Source organism: Aphidius gifuensis, linkage group LG5 (genome assembly GCF_014905175.1).
Source record: "Aphidius gifuensis isolate YNYX2018 linkage group LG5, ASM1490517v1, whole genome shotgun sequence".
NCBI classification, from domain to species: Eukaryota; Metazoa; Arthropoda; class Insecta; order Hymenoptera; family Braconidae; genus Aphidius; species Aphidius gifuensis.
Window position 1 is genome coordinate 10324263 of NC_057792.1, and position 18958 is coordinate 10343220.

General features: G+C 27.9%; 3 protein-coding genes and 1 long non-coding RNA gene across 4 annotated transcripts; 1 reads left to right on the forward strand and 3 right to left on the reverse strand.

The window, feature by feature from the left end:
- Window positions 1–8550: 8550 nt before the first annotated feature.
- Window positions 8551–8940, reverse strand: LOC122857575. The gene is made up of 3 exons (XR_006374227.1): window positions 8874–8940; window positions 8691–8760; window positions 8551–8585 (listed from the first exon to the last, which is right to left on the reverse strand). It is a non-coding gene; the product is annotated as an uncharacterized LOC122857575 (long non-coding RNA).
- Window positions 8941–10602: 1662 nt separating this feature from the next.
- On the forward strand, window positions 10603–11589 carry LOC122857576. The gene is made up of 2 exons (XM_044159821.1): window positions 10603–10903; window positions 10938–11589. Exon 2 carries the CDS (start codon window positions 10939–10941, stop codon window positions 11524–11526), a length of 588 nt encoding a protein of 195 aa, XP_044015756.1. The 5' UTR covers window positions 10603–10903; window position 10938; the 3' UTR covers window positions 11527–11589.
- A 3233-nt stretch (window positions 11590–14822) lies between these two features.
- On the reverse strand, window positions 14823–15457 carry LOC122856357. Its single transcript, XM_044158040.1, has 3 exons — window positions 15320–15457; window positions 14953–15268; window positions 14823–14833 (listed from the first exon to the last, which is right to left on the reverse strand). Exons 1-3 carry the CDS (start codon window positions 15455–15457, stop codon window positions 14823–14825), a joined length of 465 nt encoding a protein of 154 aa, XP_044013975.1.
- Window positions 15458–15498: 41 nt separating this feature from the next.
- LOC122856358 lies at window positions 15499–16467 on the reverse strand. The gene has a single exon (XM_044158041.1). The coding sequence runs from the start codon at window positions 16465–16467 to the stop codon at window positions 15499–15501; it is 969 nt and encodes a 322-aa protein (XP_044013976.1).
- Between the last annotated feature and the right edge of the window lie 2491 nt (window positions 16468–18958).

An 18958-nucleotide genomic window follows, 5' to 3' on the forward strand; every position in this document is an offset into this window, starting at 1 on the left:
GATACTACATATAAATTTAAAACAGCTACATTAAATATTACAGAATCATTGTCTGAAATTGTTGATTTTATTATAGGGGAAACAAATCATTCATTACCGAATCCATCAGTTTTGATTTATGATATATCTCTTAAAGATTTAGGAAAAGCGATAATAGATCAAAAAGAAAAAATAAATGAAAAAAATCATGCAAAAAATATTATATTTAAAATTATTATTGGTGAAATTATTATAGCTACAATATTAACCTCTATTATTTCATTTCCACCGATTGTAAATATTTCCGAGATGAATGTATAACAATTCGACAATCAACAGATCTTGATAGTCAATTTACCGAAAATTTTGGAATATTAAAAACTGATCCGAAAAAATGGAAGATAAAGAATCTGGATGATCATTGAAGAAAATTTAAGTCTAATATTTTCGTTAAGTATATTTCGTTGATATTGTAATGTCCTAAGATAGACGCACTAATTTTTTTATTTTTGTTTACATTATATATTCAGGGTGCATTTTGACACCCCTAGCTCCATCTTGCATATAATAAGAGTAATACATTTAAGGGAGCTAGAGTTTTCCTCTTCAAAGATGAAAAAAGAATTATTTAAAAGGATTTTTTTTCGGAATTGTTAATAAACAATTCCAAGGCACCTCGAAAAATAAATATTATTGAATGATTTTTTTTTTATTTTTGAAGGAAAAGTAATGAGTTAATTTGTATTGATAATAACAAAATTTGTCTTTCAATGAAAAAAAATAAAAAAAATTGTTTACTTCTAATTAGCCTGGGGTTGATGGAATCAGAATAAACTATATTATATGGATTCTTTTGGAGTTTTTTTTGGAGAATATTAGAGTAAAGTTAATTTTCTTTGGATGTTAATAGTTTAATCAATATTAATTAATTAAGATTTAGGAGGGCAGGCAACATTGGAAGTAATTCGTTAATTTATTATTAAAAAATCTTATAACATTTCAATTGTTGCTAAGTGCTGATTAATCATTTCGGTCCATTGCGCATCCCTCCTCTTGAAATTCCAACATAAATGTGTGGGGTGTAGTGTACATTGATAAATTTTTATAATTACTCCAAATTACTCAAAAATGATTATTTAAAATAAAAAAAGTTCTTAAACATAAATTTATCATTTCATAATTTAATCTTTATAAACTGGGAATATGATAGAGAACATAAAATATGGGAGGAGGATTCGGGAGAAGAATAGTGATGCCGCGATATGACGATATGACGATACAATTCAGCGTTGCCAACCATACCATAATTATGGTATGTTTACCATATTTTGATCTTCCATACCATATACCATAACGACTTAACCATATACCATAATTTAGTTTTTTCACCAAAAAATCAGAAATTTTTTTTTTTTAATTACAAACAGTAACATTTTTTTATCATAATGGTAGACATATTTCCTCCTTGCTACCCATCAAGAAGACTAGAGAGATCTCTTGATTGTCCTTCAATCCTTGCACACACCATCAGGAAGTTGATGAAAAATGTGTGATGCGTATATGTAGATGATCATCTTGATTGAAATTACAATTGCTGACACACTATCACAGGAAGTTGATGAAATACAGCATTAGTAGTATTGTGTGATGTTTTGGTGTATATGACTAATAAGATGATAAATAATGATGGTGATGATATCATTGTAGAAAAATTATATCTGAGTGTGTATATAAATATATATTAGCACTCCCACACTCAAATGCTTCAGAAGTGAGAGTGAGAAAATGAGAGAAACAAAATTTATCAGTAAATATTTTAGCACTTCAAATGCTGATAGTGAGAGTCAGTAAAAGAACTTTCAGTAAAATTAACTTGGCTGAAACAAAAATAAGAAATAAATTAGCTGTACCAACAATGCGTGGAATATTATTAGCTAGTCAAAATGTTCTTTCCAATGGAAATTGCATTAAATTTGAGCCATCCAAAGAAATGCTTTCACGTATGACTACAAGTACTTTATATGATAAACCAAATATTAAAGAAAAAGAAAATTATATTGATGATGATGATGATGAGTTAATGGGAGTTTTGTTTGATACAAACTAAATATTTTAATTAAAAAAAAAATTAAACAATATATATTGTTTTTTAATTAAAAATATATTTTACATTAAAGAGTACTAAAATTCATATGATAAAAATTAATGAGAAAAATGTCATTATTAATAAATAAATATATTAATAAAAATAAGTAAATATGACTAAATAAATAAATAATAATAAAAAAAATTAATTGTATGGTTTCATTTAATTTATTTCAATAAAAAATTTAAAATTTCCTTCTTTACCATAATGGTGTCCATTTTACCATATTTTCCCCTACTTCATACCATATTGCTGTTTTCAGAGTTGGCAACGCTGGATACGATATGGAGATGACGATATCCAATACAATATGGGGTTTCATATCGTATCGTCAAACTCGATACGATACGATATGGTCAAGACGATATATCCGACATGTCGTCCATATCGACGATATGACATTAATTTTTTCATAATATTTAACAAATTTTATTAAAAAATATAAATTTAAATTATAAAATTAAATAAATTCGAAGAACTAAATGGAGGGTTCTTTTTTCACTTTTTTTTCAAGAAAAGAAAACCATTTTATTGAAAAAAAACACTTCGCCTATTTAAAAAAAATATATAAATCTAGAATGGTTTAAAAATTATTACCAAGAGGTCTTGAATGTAAAACAACCAAATAACTCATGTCGAAAACTTGAAAGAAAAAAAAAAAAATGAGACATTGACAGAAGAGTTTATTCAAGAAAATGACCTCCAAAAAACCGTTAGAAATAAAATAAAAATCATCCTTAACTGCAACATTTCAGAGTTTTATCTGTTGACAAAATAATTTTTCAAGGAAAAAAAAAAAAAAAAAACCGAAACCAGCAGGGGATTCACAACCACAGTATACGAAAATATATGAAAAAAAGATAAGACAGCATTGTTTGGAAATATTTTAATGGGCCTTCCTGCCAGAAAACCAATTTGCAACGCTTGACCCTGAGATTCTATTAAAGTTTCTCAATTCTATCTCTTTGAGAACTTTGTATTTGCTCGAAAATATATTGGTGATCATTGAAAAAATTTTAGAAAATCCAGATGCTGAAGTACACATGGTAGAAATAATAAAAATAAAATACATATACATGAATTTCTGTACTAAGAAGAAAAATATATGAAATTTCGAAAAAATACCCCAGAAACTCAATTTTTTTTTTTATAATATCGTCGATATGACGATACGATACGATATGAAGGCACTACGATACGATACGATATGATGAATTTTCGATACGATATGGAGGCGATATGACCACCTGACGATACGATACGAGACGATATGGCCCTTGAAAATTACGATACGATACGATATGAGGCCTCATATCGTATCGTATCGTATCGTATCGTATCGTATCGTATCGTATCGTATCGTATCGTATCGCGGCATCACTAGAGAAGAGACGCGCAATAGACCGAAATGATCATTCATCGCATAGTAACAATTGAAAAGTTATAATATTTTGTAATAATGAGTTGAAGAACTCTCAATGGTTTTTTTTTTTGCATATCGTAATTCTTCAAAGAAATGTCTAATTTTAAAAAACAAAAACTTAAAAAAAGTTGAAAATTCAAAAAATTCAGGCTGCCTGAGCCCCTAAATCTTAGTTAATTAATATGACATAAATACTATTAACTTCTAAAGAAATTAATTTCACTCCAATATTCTCCAAATAAACTTCTAAAGAATCCATATAATAGTTTATTCTGATTCCATCAACCCCAAGCTAATTAGATATGAACAAAAAAATTGTTTGATCACGAAAATTGTTCATTAACAATTGCATGGCACCTCAGATAATAAATAAAGATGGATTTTTTTTTTATTCTTGAAAAAAAGGTCGTGAGATTATTTGAACCAATGAAATCAATAGATTCGTACTTTAAGAATATTAAAAAAAAAAAAATAGTTGACTTCAGAATTTAAATTTACAATACTTTGTTATTGTTATTCAGGTACAAATACTGGTTTTAGTAGAACAAATTCTGATTCGAGTGGTACAAATTAGCCCTTGCCCTTTTTTTAAATAAATAGGAAAAAAATCCAAAATATTTTCATTATCAAAGGCACCATGCATCTGTATATAATCATTTTGGAGTAATTTTTTTTTTTTTTTTTTTTTCGTCATTGGCATTTGATCAACGGAAGCAGCCGCTTGCGGCCGCCGACAACGCTAGTGCCAAAAAAAAAGACTAATTATTAATTGTTACATAACGCAAAGCATAATGATGTTTATTTTTTTAAAAAAAAATGAAAATTCGAAGACACTTTTTTCCAAAAAAGTTGATATACCTGAGGTACCTGGTCTACAAAACTCCCGTGATCGTTTCATGAAATTAATAAATGTGGGGTAATAAGTGGAAAAATTTCTCCTCGTCGCTGATTTCGGAAGAATTTTTCTGTGGTAAAAGTTTTTTTTACACGTTTCTCCGCGTTTTTTTATCGCGGAGAAATATTTCCGAACGTTTCTCCACCCAAGTTGATTCGGAGATAATTCGTAAAAAATTTCTCCGCGGTGAAATTATTCTTTTCGCATGTTTTTCCGCGTATTGTCATCGTGGAAAAATATGTCCGAACGTTTCTCCACCCAAATTGATTCGGAGACAGTTCGGAAAAAAAATTTGATATTTTTCTCCACTCATTTCTGCACATGGGTCAATTTGGAAGGAATTCGGATTAATCGCGGAGAAATTCGGGGTATATGCGGAGAAATTCGGAGTAATTGCGGAGAAATTCAGGAGAAATATTTTCACCAGGGTTTAGCCTACATTTTAACAGAAAATTGAAACAATTATGAATTGACAATTAAAAAAATAATTTAAACTTAAAAATTAAAATTAATCAATCAATTCATTCAACTATAATAAATTGTATATATGGGGCATTCTGAGTCAATTCAGCTGGTCATCTGCCTGACCCTCTCGGATTGAGTTGAAAATTTTTTATATGTTGTTTTTGGCTTCTTATGCAGCCTGAATTTTTTCGAAAATTTTGTGACGTATTTTAGTCGGTAAAGTAGAGTGTTTTAATGTTATTTCTCTTCTTTCATAAAAAAAGCCCCAATTTAAATACATGAAATTTTTTTCATAAAATAAGGTACTCAATCCACGTGTGTTCGATTAAAAATTAGAGTGGGCCGAGACGTTTTTATGCTTTTTTTTTTTTTTTTTCAAAATATTTTGAAAAAAAAAAAAAAAATTAAATTTTTAAATACAAAAAAATAAAACAAAATTAAAACATATCTTGGTAAAATTTCATTTTCGGCATATTTTAAAACTAAAAAGTGGAAAATTTCACGAACATTTCTTGAACATTGAAATCTTTTCAATGACATATTAAATCATAACAAAAAAAAAACCTAGTTTTTTTACAAAAAGAAGCGTCAAGTATTCGAAATCGTTTAGCTATTTTATTTTGTTAATACAAAAAGATGTGGTACCAAAAAAAGTCAAGAATTAAATATATTTTCAATGCATATAATTAAGTCTTAACTGTTGACAAAATTTTAAACTAAGTAAGTCATTATTATTCAATATTTTATTGATAAATTGATTAAATTATTGTTTAAAAATTTTTAAGTAACATTTGGTTACTTAAATTATCAATTTAAATTCATTAAATTCAGTGTAAATTTTACTTGTATTCAATTACGACCGCATGGTCTGAATTTTTCTTGCTCGTGTAAATGAAATTCAAGGCACCCTTTGTGTTAATCTCATTGATCAAATAAATATTGAATAACATAATTTATAATTCGCTGCATTAAATAATCAAACTATTTAATAAAAATAATTAAATATTTAATTATAAAAATATACGACCTCGTGGTTTTTTAGTTTGCCTTGAATATGATTTGTAAAATACAGTGAAAATTTTTTTACAATTATTTTATTTAAATACAAGTAGAAGTAATAGTTTGATTGAAATTTTTATTATAAAGTCAGTGCTACGTTAGTAGCTGTAATCTGACGCAATCTAATCACCGACATCGTACAACCAAATTTGTATAACAATATTGTACATCATATATATCTAAATATATGTATACCCACACTATCATTTTATTATTGGTAATATAATAATTGAGCCAACCTGTCACATACGAGCCAAACTCAAGGTCAAGGTACACGCCGTCAACAGATTTGTAAATTAAAAATATCGACAGCTAATGTAAGTACATTTTAATAAAATTTAGTTCAGTGTTTGTTCGTAAAATTGTAACAATTGTGTAGTTAAATTTATGTAAAAACCACGCGTCATCACTGCATAATTGTAGAGTCAGTGATTCATCTAAGAAAAGACTGGATTGCATGTCAATCCCGTTGTCGATTTTCCGGGCTTCGCACCACGCTAATTGACGGGTCGTTTATATTAAATAATTTTTAATCCCTGACTTCGCAACAACCGCATGGTTTTAAATCCTCTCTCTTATCAACGCGATGCGCAAATAATTATAAATGGGTCATATAAGTAGTGTACTTATAAGAGTTCTGGACCACGGAAAACCGCGAGATTGTGGGTGGGATGGGTGGGTGGTATTTAAATAAATTTGGGGTAGAAAGTAAGAGAAGAGAATGAGAGAGGGGAATAAGAGAGGGGAATATGAGTGGGGAATATGAGTGGGGAGTCTTTTCGAATTTCGGCCATTTTTATTTATTTTTTTTTTTTTAAATTTGTGAGAAAAAAAAAAAGTGTTTCGAAGGAGATTTGAACTCACGGACTTCGGATTTAAAATCGAGCGCGCTATCCCCAAGATCACGGCTCAATCTTATTGGATGTCGGAAGTAGAAGGTGAGTGATACTGGAAAATTCGAAAATTTGTTGTAAATGGAAAAATTTATTTATTTAACAATTAAATAGTTGATAAAATTTTTTTCTAAATATATAATATAATTTTTCATGAACTTTTAAACATAGGGTTTTAATGCAAATTGTTTAATTATGAAAAATGTTTATATTATTTTTATTTTTTCTCATACGTATTGCTTTCATGTGAAAATTAATATCAATTCCCACCGGGATGCTGATTTGCGAAATAGTTTTTTCATTTTCATTTTCATTTTCATTTTCATTTTCATTTTTTTTTTTCTTTTCGTTTTCATCGTTTCGCGAGTGAAGTTGCAAATTTAAAGAAAAAAAAAAAAAATATCAATGGAGTAAAATTATAGAAAAAAAATGAGTGCCTATGAAAAGGAAAGAGAGCGAGAATGGTTGTACGCTCAACCATTGTATTTAACAAAGCAATTATTGATGAGAAAGGTTTGCTTTTGAATTTTAATTATATAATTATTGTTAAATAAAATGATATATTTAAATAATGTTAACGACTGTTCTTAGATTCATTTTGAGACGAGGAAAGTGTATGGTGAGTTTTTAAAACTGGAGAAAGACAACCGAGTGCATGATTGGACTTGGAAGCACCAGCGTGATTACTATGTGCATTATGTAATAAAAAAACTTTTTTAATAATTAATAATTAATAATAATAATGAGTCATTTTATGTGAATATTTATTTACCCATTCATTTTCAGTATAATCAAAAAAATTCTTCAATACGTGAAGATATAAAATTATTGCAAAAATTGGAAGAAAGTGAGAGAGGTAAAAAAAATTTTTGTGGGTTTTTAACATCTTTTTTTTTTTTTATTTATGAATAAAACAATTTTTTTCTTCTTTTTTTGTTATAGAAATTGCTTGGTGTCAATACGAAGCTAAATTAACACCAATCACTAGGGATGGAACTTTTGAGGACCTGCAAGCTCTCTACCCAGAAGAAGTTGAAGAGTATGAATGGGGTCCAACTATATGCAATGCGAACACAACCCTCAATCAGTTTGAATAATGTCTTGAGAGAAATAAATAAATGTATTAAATTAATAAATGAATGAAGTTGAAATAAATAAATAAAAAAAATAATAAAACAAGAAAATTCAAAAAAAATCTTATCATTTTTACCCTTAATTCCCAAACCTAGAGAAGCTATAAATAATTCAATAAAAAAATAAAAAAATAAATAAATAAACAATAGACGAATAAAAAAACAGAAAACAATTATGTGACATAAACAAAAAAAAAAACTAACCTAGAGAAGCTATAAATAATTCAACAAATAAATAAATGAATAAATAAATGAATAAATAAATAAACAATAAACAAATAAAAAAACAGAAAACGATTATGTACCATAAACAAAAAAAAAACAAAAAACAAAAATGGAAAAATAAATTAAATTTTAAAAATGGAATAAGAAAAAACACAATTAAATATATTTTTACAATTATTTTTTTATTTAAAAGAAACTTATTAATATTATTATTATTACAATTATAAAAAAAAAAAAAAAAAAATATCCTTCTTTTCCCCTTTTTCATCCTATGGTCCCTCACCATCGGAGTCATGGATGGGGTCATCTAGAGGACATGGAACGTCTGGCAGGACCCTTGCAGCACCAGTCTCTCTTTCCAACATCCCTGAAACAAAATAAATAAAAAAAACAAGATTAAAAAATGGAAATAATAAAAAAAATGTTTTTTAAAAAAGGGAGGGAAAAATGAACAAAAAAAAAAATTACTTACTCTCGATTACTATTGTTGCATTCCGGATGTCCATGTCCAGCTGCTCACTAATTATGTGAAGATCGATAATCTGTAAACAAAAAAACGAACAAAACAAAAGAATTAGAATAAATACAAATAATCATTGAATAAGAAAATAAAGAAAAAAAATAGATAAATAAACAAATAAAAATTACAACTTACTTCTTCGTTGATATGATATCTTCTTTCAGGTGAACTGTTCAACCCTGTAGCTACATTTCTCTTCAACAGCTCATCCTTTCTGTTTCTCCTCCTCGTGATTTTCCTCTCCACTGACTCCTTTTGAAAAATAAAAAAAAAAAAAACATAAGAAAAATTATTTTTAAAATTTTTACAAAAATTAACAGAAAAGAGAGATGAATAAATAAATTATAGAGAGGTAAATAATTATATATGAATTATATATGAATAAATGAAATGGGAAAATAAGAATAAACACGTGCACGAACGAAATAATAGCAAGAGTAATGAGATGGAAAAGTTTTATGATATGTAAAATAAAAAGAAAAACAATTATAGAATAAATTAATAGAATAAATTAATAATAAAATAAATGGTGAAAAATAAATATGAGTAAAGTTAAAAGAAAAATAGAAAGAAAAGATTAGTATAAAAAAAAAAAGATAAGCACATGCACCAATGAAATAATAAAAATTAAGAGAATAATTAAGTTGTATATTATAAAAAAAAAAATTGAATTGAAAATTAAAAAAGAAAAATTATATTAAATTTACTTACTTCTCTCATTAAATTTCCACGATACTCTCTTAAAATAACACTTGGACGTGGAACCATGATTATGAATAAAAGGATTTAATTTGAGGATAAGGTTGCAGGCAAGGATGCAGGTTGAAATGAAAAGACCTTATAATTCTAAAAAGGGTAGGAAAATCAGGTGGTTCTAGGATTTTTCTCTAGAGAGAACTTTGAACCAATGGTAAAATTCATAAAGATTTCAACCATCAAAAAAATTCCCTACCCACTGATTCTAGCGCCATTAGTTTTCACCATGTAACTGGAAAATTTAAAACTAATTCAAATTGAAGATCTTTCTAAAAATTTGACGCCATTTTTTCGTTTTAACCAATAGGAAAATTCGGTGGTGCTGTTCATGGCATAATCTAGCGGAAAATGTTTGAATTAAGAAAAAAAAAAAAAAAAAAAAATGAATGAAATATTAGGCGCGAAATTATTCAATTTATTATTATTTTTTTTTTTTTTTGCTTATTTTCCTCATTATTTTAGATGAGAAAATAAGAAAATCTTCAGTCAAAATTGGTTCATTCTCGAGTTAGGGTCGTTTTTTTTTTTTTTTTTTTTCTTTGCTATACAAACTATTTTTTTCTTTTATTATTTTAAACATAAAAAAAATAAATAAAAATATTTAAGTTTACCTTTTTTTTTTCTCAATTATTTTCAAGAGTGTTAATTGTATTTTTTTTTTTATTATAATATAAAGGTAAGTTTGAATTTTAAGTTTTTATAATAATAATAATAATAATAATAATAATAATAATAATAATAATAATAATAATAATAATAATTATAATAATAATTTTCATAATTTAAGTTCAACTACTATTTTGTAGAAAAACTTGTTTCCATTTTTTAAGAAATTATTTTTTAATATTTTTATCTTTTTTTTTTTTTTCTTCACAGATAAATCTTTTGTTAAATAATATTAAAAATGGATCAACTCCCAGACCAGATTCACCTGAAAAATAAATTCTCTCAAGCATATGCTCAGCTTAAAGAAAATCTGAATGCTTTGGGAATTGTAAAGAACATTTGCGAAATTCAAGATTACATAAAACGTTACAATAGATCATTAAGTGGCCTCACAGGATCGAGAAAGAAAATGACTGGTGCAACAGTTGCATTCTTGACTACTTGGAAATGTAAATTAGAGCATTTGCAGAAAAAAGGCGGTATGGTTGATGAGTCTACAATACACCAAAACCATGCTGATGCTATTGATGCAAGAATCCAATGGAGTGACTTAGAAAGTGCTTTTAAAAACCGAATGAGAACTGGAATGATTATTAATATATTACATAAAAATTTAGATTTATTTCTTGAAGATGCAAAAATGATGTTGATTGATCGTTTAGAGAATGAATTAACCAAAAAGAGCGCTATTAAACTTAATACAATTTTGGTTTGTAATTTTCAAATTGTTAAACAAGAAGAAATAGAAATTGAGACAAAATATTTTAGTGATGGATGTATGGAAATATTGCAATCATCAAATCTTGATGATATTTTATCAAATAACTTTGAGATACTTAAAGCTGATCTGGAAGAGAAAGAAATGCGTGGTTCAGGTTGGACCTTGCATGAAATTCTACATTTAGAAATAAATATAAACGACTATGTACCTTTACGTGGTGGTTCATCAACTTTTATTGAAATGCCTGATTGGATTATAAAAACAAAATCAGTTGTAAACGTTATAAATTATAAAGATAATTATTGCTTTATTTGGAGTGTGTTAGCTGCAATGCACAAGGTTCCACATCCAAACAGAGTCACATCATATGAGAGATACATGAATGATTTAAATCTGGATGGAATAACATTTCCAATGAGTTGGTGTAAAATAAAACAATTTGAAAAAAATAACAATTTGAAAATAAATGTATATGGCATTGATAACACTGATGATTTAGATGATGAATCCAATGATGAAGAAGGCGATAGCGTTGATGATTCAAATGGTACAAATAAGAAAAAAAAAAGAGACGTCAAGAAAGGATTGTTCCATATTATTTGGGTAATAATGATGCATCAAATCATCCAACAATTCATCTTTTAATTATTGAAAAGCCTGAGAAAAAAGTTGATGGATTCCAAGATGAATCAGCAGATGAAGATGATGAAGAAGAAGAAAGTGATGAAGATTATGATGAATATGATTTTAATAATATTACAAATAAAAGAAAACTTGGTGAATTCTCAAACCATCACTTTGCTTACATTAAAAATTTATCTAGGTTAATTAGTGCACAAGTTTCAGCATATAATGGTAAAAAATTTATATGTGATCGTTGTTTATCATATTTCCATTCTCAAAAATCAATTGATTTTCACAATCCTGCATGTAGAGAAAAGAATCAATATGCAATGGTGATGCCAACAGAAAAAAACAATATTTTAAAGTTTAAAAATTACAAATATCAGCTTCGAGTGCCTTACGTCGTATATGCTGATCTGGAAAGTATATTGTAAAAAGTAACAGATAATTCCAATAATTCGTTGAAAAAAACAATTCAACAAAAACATATTCCAAACAGTGTAGCATACTATATTAAATGTTCTTATGATAATACGCTCTCTAAATTTAAATTAAAACGAGATAAAAATTGTATTGAATGGTTTATAAAAGAGCTTGAAGAGCTGGCACACAATGTTGATAATATATTGGAAAATATCAAACCGATGAATTTAACATTTGTGAAGAATTGCAATTTTTTAATGCAACAAAGTGCCATATATGTAACAAATTGTTCACAGCGTTAAACATTAAAGCACGTGATCACTGTCATCTCAGCGGGGTGTATAGAGGAGCCGCCCATGCTGCGTATGTATAATTAGCCTAATCAAATTTTTTAATTTTTCAATTTTTAATTTTTCTCCGATTTTTTTCGTTTTTTTTTTCAATTTTTCTGTTTTTCTTAAGAAATAAAACTTTATAAAAATAAAAATTACTGTTGAAATAAATATTAAATTGAAAATTTCTTATTTCAGATGCAACCTTAATTATCAAGACTCTTGCATAATAGTTGTGGTGTTTCATGGTCTCAGTAATTATGACAGCCATTTCCTAATTAAAGAATTAAAAAAACAATTTCCAGGCAAGATTAATCTTTTGGCTTTAAATAAGGAGAGCTACATAAGCTTTACTAAATTTGTGAACGGTACTAGGATTTAATTACGTTTTATAGACTCATATAAATTTATGGCCAGCTCAATAAGTACACTCGCTAATGAATTAGAGGATAACGATAAAAGTATAAGTCGTAGTTATTGCGACAATTTAGAAGAATTCAAATTAATAACAAAAAAAGGTATATTTCCATATGATTATATTGATTGTTGGGAAAAATTTGATAAAGAACAATTGCCGTCAAAACTTGATTTTTATTCTCAACTTAATGAAGAGCATGTGAGTGATGATGATTATGCTCATGCTTGCAATGTATGGAGAGTATTTAAATTAAAAAATCTGGGGGAATACTCGGATTTATATCTCCGTACAGATGTTCTTCTTTTAGCTGATATATTTGAAAATTGTAGATATTTTTTTTTAAAAACCTATGATTTAGATCAGCTCACTATTACACCCTCCCAGGGTTGAGTTTTAATGCAATGTTAAAATATACAGAGATTGAGTTAGAATTATTAATGGATGCTGACAAATTATTGTTTATTGAGGGAGGCATTAGAGGTGGTTTATCACAATGTTCACATCGCCATGTCATTGCAAACAATAAGTATATGAAAGAATACAATTCAAATACTAGAGATTCATATTTAATGTACTTTGATGTTAACAATTTATATGGTTATGCAATGGCTTCTACACTTCCAGTAGGTAATTTCCAGTGGGTTGAGAACTTTGATATAAATTCATTACAATCTATTGGGGATGATGCTGAGTGGGGTTATATTTTGGGAACAGATCTGGACTATCCAGTAGAGCTTCATGATGAACATAGGGATTTACCTTTGGCACCAGAACGACAAATACCTCCTTTATCCACAAGTAAATGTCCAAAATTATTAGCAACTCTTTATCCTAAAGAAAAGTATGTAGATCATTACAGAAATTTAAAACAATACGTATCTTTGGGGATGAAAATTGAAAAAGTACATAGAGTTTTAAAATTCAAACAACAAGCTTGGTTAAAACCATATATTGACTTAAATACTGAATTACGTACCAAGGCAACATCACTCTTTGCTAAAAATCTATTTAAATCATTAATTAATATTTGTTTTGGTAAAATGTTAGAGTCAACACGTTCACAAAGAATAATTAAATTAGTATCAAAATATGGTGGTCGAGGTGGAGCAAGAGCTTTGATATCAAAACCTAATTTTCACAGCTCTTTAATTATTGATGATTCAGTTATTGTTGAAATAAAACGATTGAGTATCCTTTTTGATAAACCAATATATGGTGGTTTTACTATTTTAGATATTTCAAAAACAGTCATTTATGATTTTTATTATAATTATATAAAAAAGGAATTTAAAGATAATGTTAATTTTGTATATATGGATACTAATAGTGCAATTTTAGAGATTTTTACACCAGATATCTATGAGTTTATTCGTAGAGAATGTAATAATTTTGATACATCTGATTACCCTCTAAATAATCGATATAACATTCCTCAAAAAAATAAAAAAGTACCAGGTATTATGAAGGATGAATGCAATGGGAAAATTATGAAGGAATTTGTTGGGTTACGTTCGAAAGCATATTCATTTCTAGTTGAAGATGAGACTTGTATCAATAATATAAAACTTCATAAAAAAGCTAAAGGAGTAAAAAAATCATCAATGAAAACGATCACTTTTGAAGACTATAAAAATTGTGTTGAAAATCATGTTCAAATATCTAGAAAACAAAATTTAATTCGCTCTGAAAGACATCAAGTTTATACAATTACCACAGAAAAAATAGCTTTAAGTTGGAATGATGATAAAAGAGAACTTATTGATGGTAAAAATTATACTCTGCCTTGGGGTTATGCAAAAGAACTTAGAAATAAAATTAAATAAATAAAACAATGTAATATGATTGAAATAAAAAAAATTTTATTTATTGAATTAAGTTTTTATTTATTTATTTACTACAAAGCTGTCTGATCCACCCACTGGTTGTGTGAATTATCAAATCCCAGATATTTCACATATATTTTATTTCCTTTCTTTTTAATAATTTTTTCAATTAAATAGACGTCAGGATGTTTTACTTTATGTAATTCAGGTTGATAAAAACACCCTTCAATTGGGTTCTGTTGATAGTCTTCAAGTTTATATGTTACTGGAGATGTGTTATTTATTTTTATAATTTTAAATATTTCAGTTGTCCAATTGGGTTTATAATTTTTCTCAAAGACATGTTTATATTTACTTATTCTAACATGATCATTTAATTTAAATTTATTTTTCTGATAATATTGATTTAAGATTTTAAATACAGTATGCTTTAAAATTTTTGTATTGTCACCAACAACTTTTGCTGGTGCCATTTTGATTGTACGATGTTTTGTATTATTATATTGTTCAATTAATTTTGGTAATATTTTAACCCATTTATAAGTACCTTGTAAACTGAATTCAAAGTACAATTTATTTTTAATTGTTCTATTAAATCTTTCAACTATTGATGCTTTCATATGTGTGAAAGTTGAATACATATGAACATTGTATTTTTTTTGATCCACATGTAGATTTTTACAAACTCGTCCTTTTTTAAATATTGATTCCATTGCAGCTGATACTTCTTTTTCGGTCTTGCTTTTGAGTTCAACAGCCCAACTGAACTTTGAAAAAATATCAATAATAGTCAAAATATATTTATATCCAGAATTTACAGATGAGTGTTCAATCATGTCAACAAGATCAGCTTGCCAAGTTTCATCCTTATCTCGAATATCAACTTTACGTCTTGGAAAATTTCGGCGAGTTGATGCATGAAGCTCTCGTACTATGTCTCTTTTAAATTCAGTCATGTTTCATTGAGAGTAGTATGATGACTGAATTTTAACTAATATTAATGTATAATGTTGGCCTCTCTTAGTTCTTCAATGATTGACATGATTTCATTATCGTGACTTGGATTGCCAGCTGTTCGTGAAGCAACTAGCAATCTTAAACGATCAACAAGCTCGTTCGGATTATCCCAATAAACATAATTAACTTTCGATTGATTCTTACTTTGAATTATCATATTTGTTGGTAGTAAACCAGAACCATGATGTTGTGTACTCTTCATGTGAGGCAATATGAATGTAATATACTTTTGTGATGCTGAATTTTTCACTGTATTTTTAGAATTATGATATCTTAAATGTGCATTTGTGTTGAGAAGAATTTGAGCATAATTTTTTTCATCAATTTGAGTGACTTTGGTTTTTTCTGGGGATTTCATAAATAATAATTCCAGTAGTCCTTGGGTTATTTCATACGTTTCATCAGCAACAATCATATTATTATTTTCGAATAGTAATTCAGCATTTCCAATTTTATATTCTCCACTGTTTTTTCTTTTAACCCCATAATCTTTATCCCATTGTAAAGTATCTATTTTATTTAAATATTGAGTTGTTAAATCATTTTTAAGACCTGTTTCATCAGCCTCTTGCTCTATCAGTTGTAGATCTTCAATAGTATCATGGAAAGCCTCTGTTTCCTCATCAGAACTGAGATTTTGTTCTGTATTTATATTTCCAGAATTACTTGAATGCGTTCTATCAGAAATGATACTGTCTTCTTCTCTCTCAGAATCATATGTGTTGTCTTTACTAATTTTGCTTTTTTTATTGTTTATTATCGGTGTTATTTTAGCAGCTATATTCTCAAGTGGTCCGATGACTGGTTTTAAGTACTCGTTAGCAGTTTCAGATATGCTTTCTTTCCCTAATTTTAATAATTGATGCTTCTTCTTTATTACATCTCTAACTTTTTCTATTTCTTCAAGAAATTTTGCTTCTTTTGATAGTGCTTCCTTCTTGAGAGGCATGTTGATTCGACAGGATTTAAACATGAACTAATATTTTTTTAACAAATTGTATCGTTATTTATATTTATGAAACATCCAAAATTTTTTCTGTATCTTCCATCATTTATATTGCGATCTTTGTCAATACATAGGAAACAATATTTCTTTCCCCAACACTTGATACATATCTGAAGAAATTTATTTTACTCCATATCAATATTTGTATGATCCTGCCAAATATGTTTGAGATTTAGCTGATCACAAGGGAACACAACTAAGAAATTAATATTATCGCGAATCAAATGCTTTGGAATTCGAGCATACGATTGACACAAATAAAACGAATCAACATTACAATGACGTCCCATTGAAAAATAATCCCTTATTGGCTGTTGATTTTCAGTTGCAACATCATCAAATATAAACAATGAGTTTGGTTTTGCTTCTTCAACAAGAATTACTTGATCATTGCTTGAAAATTTATGATAATTTATATTTTCAAGTGGTTCCAATAGATTTTCTAAATTCGATATTTTGGTTGGTATAATGATTTACTATAAATATAAATATTAGCAAAACGTAAACCATTTGGATTAACAATTAAACTCATAAGTGCGTTGGTTTTACCACAATTACTTCCACCAATTATAGCACAACGTATCGTATTTGGCAATAAGTCTCCATGTCTTTTCTGAATTAAACCCTCACCACTTTTTGCTGTAATTATATCAAAGTTTATCACTGGTAATTTGAGAGCTTGCTTCTTGTACTCCATCTTGATCAACACTAATTAAAAAAGTATAAAGTCAACTGTTTTATATAGAAAAAATCAGTCAATCATCAACCATGATAGAGCATACAAATAATAAAAATAATAAGAAAAATAAAAAACGTTTTGGAAAAGGAATATTAAATAAAATTATTAATAAACTACCTATCGAGTTACATCTACCTGGATATTCTTTTTGTGGACCTGGAACTAAGCTAGAGAAACGTTTGGCAAGAGGAGATCGAGGAATAAATCCTCTAGACGAAGCTTGTAAAAATCACGATATCGCATATTCGAAAAATCGGAAAGATATTAAAGCCAGGAACCTAGCTGACGATATTTTAGCGCGTGAAGCTTCAAAACGAATTTTTGCCAAAGATTCAAGTCTAGGTGAAAGAGCTGCAGCTGCACTTGTAACTGGAACAATGAAAATCAAATCAAGATTTGGTATGGGTTGCGTGAATAAAAAAAATTGTATTAAAAAACGAAAAACAACTGGTGGAAAATTGAAAAAAATTAAAAAACTGATAAAAAATAGAAATAATTCTGGTGAAAAGAAAAGAAGCAAGAAGAGCAAGAAAAATAAAAGAAAAAACCTCAAGAAAAAAGTATCATTTATGAAAATTGTACAAGCTGCTAAAGAAGCAAGTAAGGGATCCAATGTTCCAACAATAGCAATTAAAGCAGCATTAAAAGGAGCAAGAGGAGCTATTAAAAATGTTGGTGGTAAATCTGCTGTCTTGATGCCAAGAGTGGTACCAGTTGCTAAAAGTATAAGTGGCGGTGCATTACCACTATTAATTCCAATACTTTCAGCCATAACAGCATTATTTTGGTGGAGCATCAGGTGTTGTTAAGGCAATTAATGCAGTAAAATCAAGTAAAAATCAATTACAAGAAACTGTAAGACATAATAAACAAATGGAATCAATTGCTATTGGAAAAGGACTTCATTTAGCACCATTTAAAAGCGGAATGGGATTCTATTTAACTCCAAAAAACTAGATGTGATGCTACCACAGAGAGCCTTGACTGACGGTGATATTATCAAATTTGCTAATCAATTAAAAATAAAAAAATTTCGTGGTGTTTTCATGCGAAATGATATGCCTCGAGATGGTTCTTGGACACGAGAATCAGGAGTTGTTAATTTAGATGATAAACAAAATCCTGGAACACATTGGGTTGCATATAAAAAACTCAACAACAATTTAGCAATATATTTTGATAGTTTTGGTAATTTGCAACCACCAAAAGATCTTGTCAGTTACCTTGATGTTGGTAGCATCAATTTCAATCATAAACGATATCAAGATTGGAATACATTTAATTGTGGGCATTTATGTCTTGCATTCCTCGCTGAAAAACTATAAAAGACTTGAATATAATAATTTAACATCAGTCTTTAATGAACTTTTAACATGCACGATACATTTACTTTAACATTAAGTGGTACATCATCAGTGCTTGAAACTCAATATTTTCCTCCAATTCAATTAACAAGAGGAAAACATTATTCATTAGCACTTATTTCTTTTTTAACATTTAATTCAATACCAAATATTGATACTCATAATAATCAAATTCAATTTATTGAGGCTAATGGTCATTCTGAATCAATTACAATACCAACTGGCAGCTACGAAATAGATGATCTTATTCAAAGCTTGAAAATACATTCCTATCAAGTTAAGCTGCAACAATAATACTCTGCATACATATATTCAGCAATACGTAACTGAA

Excerpts from the sequence above, each read along its gene's own strand:
- LOC122856357 (XM_044158040.1), bottom strand. The coding sequence starts at position 15,457 with ATGACTGAATTTAAAAGAGACATAGTACGAGAGCTTCATGCATCAACT. Across the intron at positions 15,269-15,319 it reads ACATGATTGAACACTCATCT|TTCAGTTGGGCTGTTGAACT; the intron begins GTAAATTCTGGA and ends ATTTTTTCAAAG.
- LOC122857576 (XM_044159821.1), top strand. The coding sequence starts at position 10,939 with ATGGAAATATTGCAATCATCAAATCTTGATGATATTTTATCAAATAAC.
- LOC122856358 (XM_044158041.1), bottom strand. The coding sequence starts at position 16,467 with ATGCCTCTCAAGAAGGAAGCACTATCAAAAGAAGCAAAATTTCTTGAA.